The 16338-nt window shown below is 38.6% G+C and overlaps 1 protein-coding gene across 7 annotated transcripts in view; it reads right to left on the reverse strand.

Annotated features, from left to right (window-relative positions):
• nrxn2b (neurexin 2b) overlaps positions 1 to 16338 on the reverse strand; it is a 339687-nt gene that overhangs the window by 224673 nt on the left and 98676 nt on the right. For all 7 annotated transcript variants that reach the window (XM_065261925.1, XM_065261926.1, XM_065261923.1 and 4 more), the window contains exon 3: positions 5621 to 5638. In XM_065261925.1, coding sequence (XP_065117997.1) covers positions 5621 to 5638 — 18 coding nt within the window. The remainder of the gene's footprint in view (positions 1 to 5620; positions 5639 to 16338) is intronic.

Here is a 16338-nt window from a genome sequence, read left to right on the forward strand (position 1 = left end):
CAAACTACACACCGCATAATACCAACATACATCAGTCGAGATGAGACCAGCACCATGAAACCATGAATGTTTTGAACTACAAGTCACACACTGCTAACTAGTTCTACTCTACAGTACAATACTATTCCTTCAAGAGCTTTATGCAAGCGTGAGCAAACATAGACACAACTTAAGATATTTTTTTGCAGGTTTCAGGTTTGCAATTACTGCACAGATTTTAATATTCATTAGACTGAAGCTCATCTGGCTTTTTAAATGAGCAAACACAGTTACTGTGACTTACTGTTTTTCATGTGGATCAGATGAGAAGAATTCATCGCACTGAGTTCCCCAGAGTTACAATGCGTAACAGAGAACAACGGCACCCGACGCACTGACATTAAGAGCATCGCTGCGGCTAACATTCAGCTCTCTGGATCTGTGTCCTGTAGTTCAGTGGGCCGCGCCAATGACAGAGACAAAACTAGCAAATGTCAACCGTGTCCGTCACTGCAAAACCAACAGCTAGCATCAACAGAAGACGTTATATATCTTAAACAACTAATGGGTATCTTTCTGTCTGGTCTCGTTAAACATCTTTAGAGAAGCCACACAAATACTCAAACACACGCAGTAGGGGTGGGAATCGCTTGGACCCTCATGAATCGATTCAGAATCGATTCTTAGGGTCCCGATTCGATTCAGAATCGATTCTTGACGTACTAATTTGCATATATGTGACGTCATTACGTCGCATTTGCTTTCAAAGCCAGGTTAATGTTTGCGCTTTTGCTAGTCTCTGAACTGTCATATACTGTACTTTAATGCAACTAGGGATAAATAATGTCATTCTTATATACATACATGTGTTGTTTCTGTTGTAAGACATTAAAACCAGTAAAAATATTAATTTAACGTGACATATTAATTCTATATGTTAACCGGCATTAACTTCCACGAACGTTAAGCGTCTAATCATCATCATTATACACAGTGATTGGCAGTATTACTGTATAATGCAGCGCACCCAGCGACTGAATAACAAACTATGTGCATATTTTTACAGAAGTATATTCATGTTATATCTAAACAGTCTGCGGATGGTTTAGGGCAGGGGTGTACAATACGTCGATCGCAAAGGCAATGCCGGTAGATCGCACAACTGCTGCTCCACGCGCAAAATTGTCATTATGGTCTTTTGGAGTAATTGTGAAACATGCAGGTCTTTTTGAGTTGCTGCGCCTTTCTTTTCAAATGTGTTTTGCCATGCCACTGCAGCTCAGTCGTCTTTAACTTCCAAAATTCACATGGATGCGCATTCTTGCTTCACGCAGTTCCTGATTCACACGCACGGTGTGTGTGAGCGAGCAAACGAGAGGGAGAGAGAGGCAGCGTAGCGCTGATTTGTATGCTTTTAATACTGTTAGTTTCACTAAACCGCATCTCCGCTATTTTAAGGAGTACTCGACATGTACTCAAGGATTTTTTTTAAAACTCCTCAAAAAGAATAGAGTAATGGTGACAGCCCTAAATTCAATGTAGAGATATATGCAGTATAGTCCTACAAGCATTTAAAGTGTTCTTTCTCTTCTGCTCTTGTAAGCTCGGCTATGCGCTCTTGCAGGGCGCGCTCTCTTAAGTTGTCCGTGTGCATCACCGCTCCCCCAGTTGAGTTCCGCCTTTTGGTTCCGATAACGTGACTTTATTTTGTAAACTAACATTTAAGAATCGATTCTTGACATTTGTGAATCGATTCAGAATCGGCCCACGTCCGAATCGCGATTCATCTAAGAATCGATTTTTTTGCCCACCCCTAACACGCAGTGTTTATTTCAATATATTACTGAGGTCATTCAATAGACCACACTGCATCAGTATGTTTGTGTTTCTGTAGTCAAAGATATTTCATATTAATGAGATGCGTCACTGCTATTGCTATAAATGGGGAAGATCACAACAGTCAACATGGCGCTCTAGTCCAGCCCTACAGTAAATAGAGCCAATCATCAACTGTTAAAGAATGACATCATCTGGGGGAGGGACTCTGCACATACGCAGTATCTGACAGGTCTTGCCTTAGCAGTGACAAGACTTCCTTAAAAAAAGACTTTGGTGTTATACTGTACTTTAGTTGAATTACTGTATGTTGTATCACACATCACCACTTGTGAGAGAAATCTCTGACCCGGTAAGCATCATAATACACTATTAACTTGTGTAAGAGCAGCAAAAACAATGTGTGCTATTTATCATCATCAGAACACGTGAACGCATTTAAATGCTCTGAAGTACTCATAGTGGTTCTTGTTGTCTTGTATCACATCCAGCTTTGAGCCTATTGACTTTTCTCCCAGTATGTATTCTCCCTTTGATGAATCTGGTCAAAGTTTTTGTGGCGGTTTGTAAATTAGGTGAAAAATGTTTCTTTAATTGTTTCAGTTTGATATGTTTTGGATTGTAAAGTCAATTGAAAGAGCAGTTGGCTGAGGTGGATTTTCTCTGGGCTCAACTCTTGGTAGCTTAACCCTTTGTTGTGGAGAGTTTGTGTATCATTGGTTTTAGGTGATTGTGGAATTTATTTTATAATTTTCACAAAAGTTTAATGCCTTCCAGAAAATGTTCTTCTTTAAATATATAAACAAACAATATATCAAATGAAAGAACAGACCCTCAGCTTTCAAACAAACAAAACTGGTTTCATCCTACCTTCATTTGTTCTCTTTTTATCACCTCTGAAATATGGGTAGGTTTCTTTAAAAAATACAATTCTTTTAGCAAAAAGCTGAGATGATAAAGTTTTTTGTGAAGGAATTTGTTAGAGATCAGTTTAAGAGTGATTATCAAAACATACACAGAGTTTGAACTGTTTGACCTAAGGGAATACTTTAGTGTTTTATAAGTTGTGTCAGAGCGCCACCTGGTGGATAACAGTGGAAATATGGATTGCTGTGAATACTTGTCATTGGCAGGGAAGCATTTTCTCTTAAGAAGAAGAGTAAATAGTGGGAACAGAGTCTTAATTCTGCTCTACAAGCATTGTTTGTTTGTTTTTTTTGCTGTACACACAAGATATTTTTACAGATTTCAGTCTGCAGAGTTTCTACAGGGTGTTTGTCCCATTGGTTACTCTTGATTCTTCTCTCTGCCAGTCACTTACATGCAAATGTTTTAGCAGCATTTAATAAAAGGGATAACTCACCCAAACTGAAATGAATATTCGGCCATGATTTACTGAAATTTATAAAACTTTGTTAATAAAATATAATATAGTATTGGGTGAGCGCTCTTTAAGCCCATGCCACTTTATGAACACAACAGAGATCTGCCTGTCTAGAATACAAAGCATCTCGTACAAAATAAAAACATTGTGTTCGGACAAATCCGAGTCTGCAAGCCTTTACTCCACTTAACTACCTACACACGCATCTCTTTTGGGTTACCATGGTGAACTGAGGCATGTTGGGTAGAGAAGTGTAATCCTTCACCAGCTATGTGTCGTGATAAAAGACAAAGTATCACTATACCTGCACCGTACCTTCATACACGCGCACACACACACACACCTGAGAAAACCATACTGCCATCAATAACTCGGACAAATCCAGCCTGCTGGGGAAGTTTGGGTAAATACATGTGGCCCCAGATGCAAAACCAAATTTGGTCTCCCTTTATCTCTGTCAGAAGGCAAAACGACACTCGCGGGAAGGTTCAACCTTTGAGCGTTCACGCTATAGGTAACCATCTGTTTTTATTAGTATTGTTTGGAAAGTAAGTCCAATTTATAACCTTAAAATCAATGCCATAAATGACTGATGTGTGCTGTGCTGTAACCCAATGTAACTGTAACCCACACTAATGTAACTCACTGTAACAAGTGTTCATCAATGACAAAACCGTGATGATAACAAAAAAAAAATGGTGATGACAATTATGATGAAAATCTATTGACAATTTCATCAACTAATAGAAACTAGGGCTGGCACGATAACACTTTTATCCAGCTCAGCAAATACTTTTACGCAATTATCATATGACATTTAGCAAAGGCATGTTTAAATGATTTACAAGTCTGGTCTACTACAAATCTAGCTCAAGTTGGAGATGATCCTTATCATATAAAGTGCATTCCCTGCTCCGCTGGTGGACTGAGTGAATATAAATTCTGGATCTCATCCTTCAGAGCAACAGATAAAGTGCCGGACTCTTTCTTCCGTTTATAATGTCTAACAACACAACGAGGATAAAACAAATCTTTGAGGCTGTTTACACTTGGCATTAACATGCGTTTTCGTCGATCGGATCACAAGTGGACGACGTTAATGCCAGGTGTAAACGGTGTTCAAAACGTTTTGAGCTCGTCCACTTTCGACCACTTTCAACCACATTCAGAGGTAGTCGAAACCACTTTCGATCGGATCGCTTTGGAGTTGCAGAACGCATATGTGGTTGAATGCGTTCGAACGGCCACACGCGACCGCCTTCTCTCCGCCCATTTATCTAATCTGAGGTATTAAACACAAGTTTTACGTTTTTTTTTTACTTCTGGCGTAAACATACGGTAAACAGCGCTATTTTTAGCCTTTTATTGATACAACTAAAGCGGCTGATCTCCGTAGTTTCGTTTTGAAAGCGTGTGAAAGTTGTGCGATCCTATTTCATCAATTGCGCTGAAAATTCAGAGAAAGCTCCAACATATAGACGTACAAAACACTATGCAGCATGTATACTTGCTAAACAAGCAGCGGGCTCCGACATAATATAAGTTTGCGTCCATATAAACTCATTATTACTCCCGCTCGGGTTTGAATGACAGCAGAGAGACTCGCCCACCGTCTCACAGACCACCCCCTCACAGTATTCAGGACAGATGCGGTCGAAAGTGGACAAAAGAGACGGATTTAAATACCAGGTGTAAACGTAATGTGTCTCTCTCGTCCACTTGTGATCCGATCGATGAAAACGCATGTTAATGCCAAGTGTAAACAGCCTCATTGTTATGCTGTGTTTGCGCTGGACCGTTTGTAGACACTGCTATAATGTCTACTGGAAAACATGCGATTATGTGCGTACCACACACTCACACATCAAACGGTTTTTATTTTTTTTATTGGGTTTTCATTAAATTCATTATCTTAAAATATCTAGTCAAAATTGTTAAGTGCATTACACCCGGACTGGTCACTCATAGCTTTTCCTCTCTTAACACTACAAAAACAGTTTACCTATCAAAATAAACCACATAACATGCAGATATTGTTTCAATACACACCCCCTAACAGTCCTGTGTAGTTTTTTCTATAAAGTTATCATAAGATTGCGGAGCACAACCCTGTCAAAAGTAACACTGACTGTAACCCAGATCAGTCACAGACCTATGATTAACATTAACAGACTCTTTCTCATACTACAAGGCTGTTTCTTTCAAACTAATGCAAAACTCAAATCAGAAGAATCAGAAGACTCAAATAAGAATAAATGAGGACTTTTAGATCTTTGAGAAATGTCGCATTTAACAGGAAATCAAGTCGCCAAAACCGCAGTCCAATCTGACAAAAGTGCAACTAATGACAGCAGGCAATATAAGCTCCAGATATACAAGCATCATCATCATCATCATCATGATATAAATCATTGCTCTTACCTTCCACTGCGTGTTCTTCTGCACCACCACAATATGAAAGCAGAAAGAGAGAGAGAAAGAAAGAGACATACCGGTAAATATATTTGATTTAATTATTTCAAACAAACAGCAGATACCATGAAGCTTTAGTTATTCATCTGGACCGGTCAAACATTTCCCAAATATGGAGTCATTTCCCAAAGTCCCGCTGGTGAAGCGGCAGCAGTCCAGCATCTAATTCACTGCCATCATTTCTCACACACAGCAGATTCATCAGTGTCTAGTTGTAATCTTGACCTGAGAGACATTTAACAGCTCGGCTGAATTAGGTTAATTACTGTAAAACTGTTGGCAAGACGTTTGAGAGAAAATCTAACGTAAGTTAAATACCTTAAGAATTAAAAGCACATCCCAGTTTAATGCTCAGATTGCAGTCTTATTAATCCATCAGTAGTTTACCTGTAAACAGTGGAAATGTAACTTCTTGGAAACATCTTTATAAAACCTTTTGACTGTTCAAAGTATTCAATGAAATGCAAACATCAAAAGTGCAGATTCACACTACTGTATTTCATTATATTACAGTCAATGTCTGTTTTTTACTCTTCAGTCTACTTCAAATGATCAACAACTGCTATTACAGATCACTTTAATAGTAACTTTGATGTTTAGGTGGAATGTAGGAGGAAAGTTTGTTGTGGAAACTGCATTAATTAATGACACTTACACCAGAGATGGGGACTCGAGTTTGAGACTCGGACTCGAGTGCGACTTAAGTCGCACACACAGTGACTTCAGACTCGACTCGGACTCGAGCCGCGCGACTCGTGAACAATGTTTATTTTTAGGAAACGTCTGATGAGCTCGCTGTCATACCCCTCCCTCCGTTACCTACAACTTGCCCACGACGTAACACGTGACGTATCTGCTCCGCGCGCGCGGCCGCGAACATACATGTCGACTGCACCGGCTGCTGCTGTCGCATGCGATTCGCGGATTAATATGCAATTTAAATAGGGTAAGTCTTTCATTAACGTGTTTCTAAGGCTTGCAATTGTTTAAATGGTTAAACAATTTAACCACAAAAAGGCGCTCAAGTGAGCAGATTTCTGTACGCACATGCGTTTAAATGTGTCCGGTCCAGCTCCAGTCAGGTCCAGAGTTGCGCTACTTTGTGTCATACTGTAGTGTAGTCCATTAACATACATTGTCTGAATAGAGCAATGAAAAACAACGTAAAGTTTTTATGTAAAGCGACTGCTGCTGCATCTTCCTGAAGCACTGTTTGGAATTCGCACTCTGCCTGTGTTTGAGCACGCGTTTAAGTGCCCTCAGTAGTGCACATACAGAGAGAAGTGTTTCAAAAGTAAAACATAAAAAAAACATAAAAAGCCAACATAAAATCTTTCTTTTCTTGACAGGGCACATACACACAAAATGATCTCACAGTATTCTTTTTCTAATAAAAACATTTTTGTTTATGTCTTAAGAAATCAGTCAGAAACCAGTCTGGGCTTATTTGTTCTTAATAAAGAGATAGTAACCTCAATTAACCTACTTAAGTCTGTGTCATTAATGTTAATCAAACAACCCAAGACAAACAGAAAATCCCTTCTATTGCTCAAAAATAATAATAATAATATTTCATTTGTACAATAAAGACAATGTTATTATCCATTTAATTTAATTTCTGTACCTAATGCTAATTTTAGACCTTACTTAATGTGCAACTTTGTTCTTTTTTATAAATGTTTATAATTCTTTGTTATTAGAGTTTTACTTCTTGTTACAACGAGACTTGAGACTTGACTTGGATTCAAGCTCAAAGACTTCAGACTTGACTCGGACTCGAGCTCAGAGACTTGTGAGCATCTCTGACTTACACTGAACAAAAGATTTAAACTGTAATGTAATCTGTTTCTTAGCTTTAAAGCTAATGCTATGTTCCCATCTCTAGGTCTCAGTCTGTGAGTAAATCAGCGGCCGTCAGTCGCGTTTGTCTCCCTGAAGCGACTTTAACATCAGATACTACAGATGCCGTCTGACACCTTACAGCAGTGAGAAAAAACACACAATAACAACACACAATAACACACAATTCAGTTTTACTTTCTCAGATCCACAGAAACACTCTTGGTGCCTGAAACAACGTTTGGTCGTTTCACACAAACACACGCAGATATCTTTATAAAGCCTTTCAACAGGTTCAGTGGTTGTTACACTAAACTAATAATATTTCCCATCGACCTCCCACACCACTAAACCGAACTGTTTAGTATATTTATTTAGTGATTTAAACAATGTCCTCCTAATGCATGAGTAGAGACCTGGCATACACAGACTGCTTACAGAGTAACTGTATTGATATCTAGTCAAATGTAAGCACTGGGTAAACAACACATTCCTCCATTCCTCCCATAATTCACTTGCACGTGTAAAACGCATGTGCAGATAAATAAGCAGAAAATCTTGAAATATTCAATCCTTCAAGCATTGCAAAAAGAAATCTGAATTATTTATTTTCATAAATCTAGCTGCTCATCTCCTGGGGCAAGGCATTGACTCTATTCTCACTATTAAGGTTTTATGATAGTTGTGTCATGTCTGTGTGTGTGTGTGTGTGTGTGTGTGTGTGTGTGTGTGTGTGTGTGTGTGTGTGTGTGTGTGTGTGTGTGTGTGTGTACCTGGTAATTATCACGTTGTGGGGACCAATTGTCCCCATAAAGATAGGAATACCAGTGTTTTTGTGACCTTGTGGGGACTTTTGATGTCCCCATGAGGAAACAAGCTTATAAATCAAACAAGATGATGTTTATTGAAAATGTGAAGTAGTAGAAAGGTTTCTGTGATGGTTGGGGTTAGGGAATGGGGCAGGTAAGGGGAATAGAATATACAGTTTGTACAGTATAAAATGCATTTTGTCTATGGAATGTCCCCACAAAACATGGAAACCAGAATGTGTGTGTGTGTGTGTGTGTGTGTGTGTGTGTGTGTGTGTGTGTGTGTGTGTGTGTGTGTGTGTGTGTGTGTGTATTGGTTTAATGTCAGTATTACACATTGCAAGGCTGAGAGCTCAATGTGGATGCTGAATAGTTAACTTTTACAGTACACCATTAGTTCTGCGTATAGTGAGACACAAATGAATGTGTACAGTAGAGCCGTTCAGGGTTATGAACTCTTATACCACTAAAATCTACTCTGATTCAAAAGTTGCATTGCTGAATTTTTTGGGGGGGTCTGCATGAGTCTTCTCCAGACGAACACTTGTTCCGGAGGAAGGTTTTAGATACAGTGCCATACAGAAAGTTGAGTTGACACTCATCAGAATATTTCCTAATGATAACATTGACAGGTGTTTTATTTTTTAAAGCTCATATGTGTTACACTGGTAGGGTTAAGATACTTCTAGGTTCTGGTTTTGAAGCTTTTTGAAAGCTTTTGTTTACAGTAGCAAATTGGCATAAAAAGTTTATTTGACTGCAAAGAAGAGGCGTAAACGCGTCTTATAAGCCAGTGCTATAGGCAGTTTGTTGCGGTTAGACGCCTGAACCGATGTGAACTTCCAGTCTGTTTTATTCATGGGTCTGGCTAGTGGCTAAACTGATCTCTGAAACAAATACCTTGTTGAAAATAAAATGTTTTGGTTTGGTTAAGATAAAGGAAGATGAAGAGCATGAATCACTGCTGTGTGGAGAGGTTTGGCAGCCAGGTAAGAATTCAAGGACCTGTAGCTCACATTGTATACATTCATTTTACACAGTAACGTTAGTTTAGTGTAATAGTTGATACGCGTTAGATATGATATATATGAATGAAGGTCACTTACTTCACTTGTTATCAGAAATAAACTACTGATCATAGACTCTTTTGTTCTTGACTGTATGTGGAAGTCTACCGGATGTTGGGTTTAGTCCACAAAAGCCGTTTGTTTATGTTGTTATAATGAAAGCACAAAGACTTTATGACCTGCTGACAGTCAAATACACTCTTACAGTACCTTAAAGGTTAGAGGTGATAAGTGAGTCAACTTACACACACACACACACACACACACACACACACACACACACACACACACACACACACACACACACACACACACACACACACACACACACACACACACACACACACACACACTCACACACTCACACACTCACACACACACACACACACACACACACACACTCACACACTCACACACACACACACACACACACACACACACACACACACACACACACATTCTGGTTTCCATGTTTTGTGGGGACATTCCATAGACGTAATGCATTTTATACCATACAAACTGTATATTCTATTCCCTTTACCTACCCCATTCCCTAACCCCAACCATCACAGAAAACTTTCTGCTACTTGACATTTTCAAGAAACATCATCTTGTTTGATTTATAAGCTTGTTTCCTCATGGGGACATCAAAATGTCCCCACAAGGTCACAAAAACACTGGTATTCCTATCTTTATGGGGACAATTGGTCCCCACAACGTGATAATTACCAGGTACACACACACACGCACACGCGCACGCGCACGCACACGCACACACACACGCACACACAAACACACACACACACACACACACACACACACACACTGACCACAGCCCATCCGGCGCACTGACCCCACAGCAGCTGGTCACCTCATAACAGCATCATAAGAGTGACTCCAGACCTCCGGCACACTGACCCCAGATCAGTTACTGTCACTGAAACAGCCCAGCAGTTAGAGTTTATTATGTTTCTTGAAGTTTCTTTATAGACACAGAAGATCCTCTGCTACAGCCATGAGAAAATGGGATTATATACTTCAGGATTATAATAATGAGCAGTATTTCAAAAACATGTGTTTAAAATTTGAACTGGTTTTATAAAACATTTGTATTTTAAAGTTTTTGAAAAAGTCTAATGTAATCTGTATTTAAACAGATTTAAGTTATTTTTTTGTATTTTTCAAAATACATTAACCTGTTAAAAATCATGAAAATGGATCGTCCATAACGTCGCTGTTTGCAACTCCTAAACTATTTAACCTATGCGTGAGATCTTCTCAAAGAAGACATTTGGGATTATTTTTCAAATTCAAGAATTAAAATAAGTAAAAAAAAAAGTCATTATAAATATTTTAGTATAATGTAACTGAAATGTTGTGGAACAAAAAATTGTTCTGTTTCATAAACAATATATTACAGATGTGCCACAGCAGCCCAGAAAATCAATGGTCTCAAAGCCACAGGTCTGAAAAACTTTGATGTTTTTGCATTTGACCTCAATATCACAGAAAATGAGCCTTCTGTAAGCTTCTCTGCTATCTTAACAATGATGAATGGTTATCATTAACCATTAGATAAAGCTATAGATATTATTTATTTTATTTGGGTTATTACCTAGTGTATATGTATCTACAAAACCTTTTCTGTAAAGTTTAAAAATATAAAGACATGTACAATTAAATGTGAAAAATGTATTTTATCTGAATGATTGTAAGACACCAAGCACACATATTACAATGTCATTATGAAACCTTTAAAAATGAAAAAAAACTACTATCAACAAGTTTTACATACAAAAGTACTCACGAACGTTATGAAAGGATCAAATAGTGATGTATCTCTGTCTTCATTTAGTGATGAGATACAGAAAGCATTCAGCAATCTAACACTGGAAACTTACATTTAAAATACTGTAGGTACGCTGACAAATAACGAATGTTAATGTGCGTCACTGACGAGATAAAGACAGGATACTGTACTGGATAACACACGACAAGTGCACAAGGAGAATACCACACAAAAACACTGTAAGGATATAAAACTTATCAGCCGTCTCATGTTACACCTGAGAGACTCCCTAAGGGATTTGATTTTGTGCCCTTCGCCATAGTACATCGCCCTACATGTGCACTTTATTGGATGTCAATATAATGCATGGTAAACTTAGCAGTTTGTAAACAAAAACATGTCGGGCCTACCCACATGAATCGGACAGCTTCACATGTTAAAACGTGTGCCTGTCAACCTCTTTATTGTCTACCATGTTAAGTTTTTGTCCGAATCAAAATGTTGTTGAAACGAGCGTCAGTGGATTCTTTTTAGAAACGATTTCTGTTTCTGTGACATTGTGGCTCCACAAACACAGAGATCTCACACCATAAAAGTTGTGAGTATTATGAATATTAACAAAGATAATAAACAGGCGCTTGACAACCTGTGCACATGCACAGTAGCTTAACCAGTTTAAATGTACGAAACAAAGCTGCAATGCAGATAAAGTCAGATTGAATCACTGGACAGAAACGATTCTGCATTTTTGTTTAAATTTGTCATTGCCCATGAATGTAGATAGGACTTTGGTCTTGTAAACAACTGTCCTTCTTATTGTCCCTCAATTAAAATGCATAGCTTGTAATGCACTGTAAGTCAATAGGATTAAAGTGTCTGCCAAATGCATAATATGTTAATTTACCAACCCCCCAACCAACCAATTCTGTTGTTCCCCCAACATTATAGACATAGTTAAAACCTCAGAGGAAATAAGGTATTAGATAAAGTGAGGATGTCATGGTCGATTCTACTTTAGTGATTAAGGTTAAAATGAAATACTCAGACTTGCCTTCGGTTAACATGAAGGAATAGAGCACTGGCACGGGAAGTACACAGCGTTAGCACTAAACCAGTGGTCTCCAACATGGTGCACCAGGTTCCCCGCGCGGAGTCTGTGACGTGCCCGCCAGAGCAAATTCTTTTAATAGACTCAATTTTAACTTTTATTTATTACATATGTTTTTATTAGCTTGGTTTCTTTTATGTATGTTAACATTTTAAACAATACTAATACATATCAACAAATAAAATTAAATAAAATCAAGTAAAACAAAATAGTTTTGAGTAGACTATATCAAAAAGTAACCCTCCAGATTGTTTTATCCATTGTGGTTGCCTTTGCTCACAAAAAGGTTGGAGGCCTCTGCACTAGACATAAGAGCTCTTGCTAGTTAATGTTGCGAGTTAACTGATTGGCTTTATCAACTACTGCTACTGTAGTTAAATGTGATTAAGCATTACTTCTAGCTATAGCTGTGTGATATAACAACTGTGGCGATGATATGACGTTTGAATTGATTGAACTTTCCTATTTGTTATGCATTCAATTCAAACTTATTTATATAGCGCTTTTCACAATTGTCCATTGTTACAAAGCAGCTTTCCATGAAATAGAAACAGTACAGAAAAAATATATAAAATACACATGATCACCAATAGAAATCCAATCAGTTTGGTGCTATTCTTATAAAACCAGGCACCGGTCAATGTTGTTCACAGATCACTGGGTAATCTAGCTGTTGTATGTCTAATAACACACCTAACCCGAAGAAGACATAAAACACTTGAGACATCTACATCAAGCTGTACGTGCGTTTGACTGATCCAGTCTGATAGTCGTGTCTCTGTGTGCTAATCATACAGTACAGACTCAGTAATGCACAGGTTTATTGAAGAATACACAATGACCGAACTCACCACGACGTCCGACCGTCACCATGGCAACTCGGCTAAAAGCCTCTGACTGATGATTACAGGGTGAGGAGGTTTGGTTACAAAACTATTGTCGGGTCCAGAGAATAATATAACTTATAAATAATGGACTAATTATTCCTGCGTTCGTGGCTGCCAGCCGTCTGGCAGAAACAGTGGTCTGGATCAAACACAAAAACAGCAGACGACTAGATAGTGCTGAAACTTGTGCGTCTTTTCAAGATTCATTCATGCGATAAAACAGAGCTGTTTGTAATAAATGAAACTGTAACTAAAACTCTTGTTGGCTTTGGTCTGCAGCGCACGGACACACTAAACATGTCAAATAACATCATACAAGCGTAAAGCCCACCTCTCGCTTTAATTGACAGGCTTCTCCACCAACTATGACAATCACCTTGGGCGGTCATCCCATTTTTGACTGAAACAATACAAGCAGTCAGTAAACCTCAAAGAAAATTTGTGCGTGTCTATTTGTTTAGAAAGTTTAAAATCCTTATTTCTCTTGGTGCAGATTACTGACTTTTCTACTGAAATCCTATCCCAGATTCACCTTCATTACAGTTTGTTCAATCTTAATGACAGGTATGCCATGTGTCATAAAAGCATTTATTTATTTATTGATTATCTTGAAAATATTATAATATATCTTTAGGGACTCTGGCAACACACGTATGAACACACCATAAAAGCCCAGCATGCCTATGTATCAAGTGACTCATCCGAGTGATTTGCATAAAGATGTATTAATGCATTTCAACCCAATCTCAGCCCTGCACACCAAACAAATGAAGGGCAAATACACTTACAGATGTGTGACAGCTGCAATATTCTGCTCTAGTGATGGGAAAGACTTGATAGTCTAATCAATATCTAAAAAATCTTCCAGCCTCTCAATGCAAGGATCTTCAAGGGTGAGCGGTGACTTTGGTCCACATCTACAAACAGTAACCCTGAAAGATGAGACACCAGACGAGGGGAAGTTGACATTTTATCAATGCCGGCTGTATATTAGTATCGACACCAGGAGCTGTGCTGAGGAGAGGAGGGGCTTATCACCACAAACCAATCAGACTGACAAAAAGACAGAGAGATAAAGACAGAGGCAGACAGAGAAAGTGAAAGATGAGAGAAAAGTAAGAGAGAGAGAGACAGAGAGAGAGAGAGAAGGGTGATAAAGGTTAGAGATAAGAAAATTCACCACAGATGCAAACTCTTATTAGAGCAATAAACTCTTTTACACTTGTATGTGCATGCCTAGTCTGTTTCATGTGTTTACGGTCACCTAAAGTCTTTTGTGAAAGGTCAATATAGATGGATCATTTTCATATGAAAACCGTTTCTTAAAACAAAAATGCATAAATCTAGACACAACCTTACATGCTCTGTTACATCAAGACTTTATCAAACTCCCAAGATGTATACGATGGCATCAGTCCAACATGCTGATCGATATTCACACAGATTCACCGGTAAGAGTCCTGACTGGAGCGCTCTCATCAGTTTAGCACATGGGTCGAACTACAGAGGACAGTTATATAAAAGCACCTGAACCCCCATATCAGACCGTTCATTGGTTTGTGTGTCACATCAGGATTGGCTTTACACAAGCATGGCCTGAGATGTTTCAGACGTATGTTTTTATTTTGAAATCACCTTATATATTTCAAATGCGATGTCAGATGCAGCAATTCAAAAGAAGATTTACGCACACACGCACGCACGCACACACACACACACACACACACACACACACACACACACACACACACACACACACACACACAACGCACACGCACACGCACACACAATGAAACACGTGAGGCCAAATACTACGTAAGCATTCAGCCAGCGGGCGGCTATTTTGGAAATGTGTTTGTTACATGTCCAAGTTAATATGTTACAACTTAGCCATTTGCTGTAGTCCAAGGACAGTTAGTTGGAGCTGATTTCTTGCTTTAGTGTGTGCTTTTTAACTTTGCAGATCATTTTTCACAAACTTTCACACACAAACGTACACACTGAAGGAAAGGAAAAATAATAATAAAAACATAATAGATGCTCTTTAAAATCAGCCCAAATGTATACGTAAACACTGTGTAAACACAGAAATCAAAACAAAAGCACAGCAATTGCCCTGTAGCTTGTTTAGAGAACAGTTGCTTATAGTATAAACGTGTCATCTAGATGGCGTAAAGTTTAAAAAGACGATCATCTGGGGAACGTCGTGTAAATATGTCAGTTTTTTATGTTCTTACATCTGGAAAATAATCTGTTAAAACAGTGAAAGCAAAGTGAGAGCTCGCACTAAAACAAAAGTTTATATCAGCCGGGTTTTTCAACATCTGAAGGGATTAAATACTGGAGCAGAGACATGTAAGACATCTGTTCAAACACTTGCGTTATCATTTAGTCAGATATATTACTTCACGTCAGTGTTTCCCACAGGCTTGGTGGCACATCCGCCGGGTGGATGTGTGAAAACCGAGGGGCAACCTTCTGATCTTTCTGATGAAACCAATACAGAAGTGACTTAAACTGCAATTCATCGACTGGCCGCTTGATGCTGGCTCCATTAAAATTCCCAACTTTACAGCTGAAAATAATATGTTTACAGCCTGGTACAAAAATTGTTTTTGCTCTTTAAAGTTTATTTTGCCCTTCATGACAACTGTGAGGGGGCTGAATTTTTTGTAACTCATCCGTTTAAATGATATTAAACTTCTGCATAATTAAGGGTGTGGCCACTTGAGTAACGGTTGAACAGCCACTGCTGTCACTAGAATCCAGCTAGGCGGGCGTGGTTTCAGCAACCATTCACCTCAGCTTCACCCACGTCCCCCCTCTTTACCCATTTTCGAATATATCCGCGAGTGTTGTGCGGTGACACGCAACCAAGATAGAGACGGCAGGAAATGCCAATTTTAAGCTTCAAAAACGATCTTCAGAAACCTATGGGTTACGTCACAGACACTACGTCCATCTTTTTTTTGTCTATTGTAAAAATAGTATGGGTTTAATATGGGTTTAGATCAGTAGTTTTCAGATGCGGATGTATACATTTACATTTACATTTAGTCATTTAGCAGACGCTTTTGTCCAAAGCGACTTACAAGTGAGGTAAACAATAGAAGCAATTATGGCAACATAAGAACAGCAATACATAAGTGCACTGGAAATAGTCTCATC

The sequence above is a fragment of the Paramisgurnus dabryanus genome, chromosome 2, assembly GCF_030506205.2.
Source record: "Paramisgurnus dabryanus chromosome 2, PD_genome_1.1, whole genome shotgun sequence".
NCBI classification, from domain to species: domain Eukaryota; kingdom Metazoa; phylum Chordata; class Actinopteri; order Cypriniformes; family Cobitidae; genus Paramisgurnus; species Paramisgurnus dabryanus.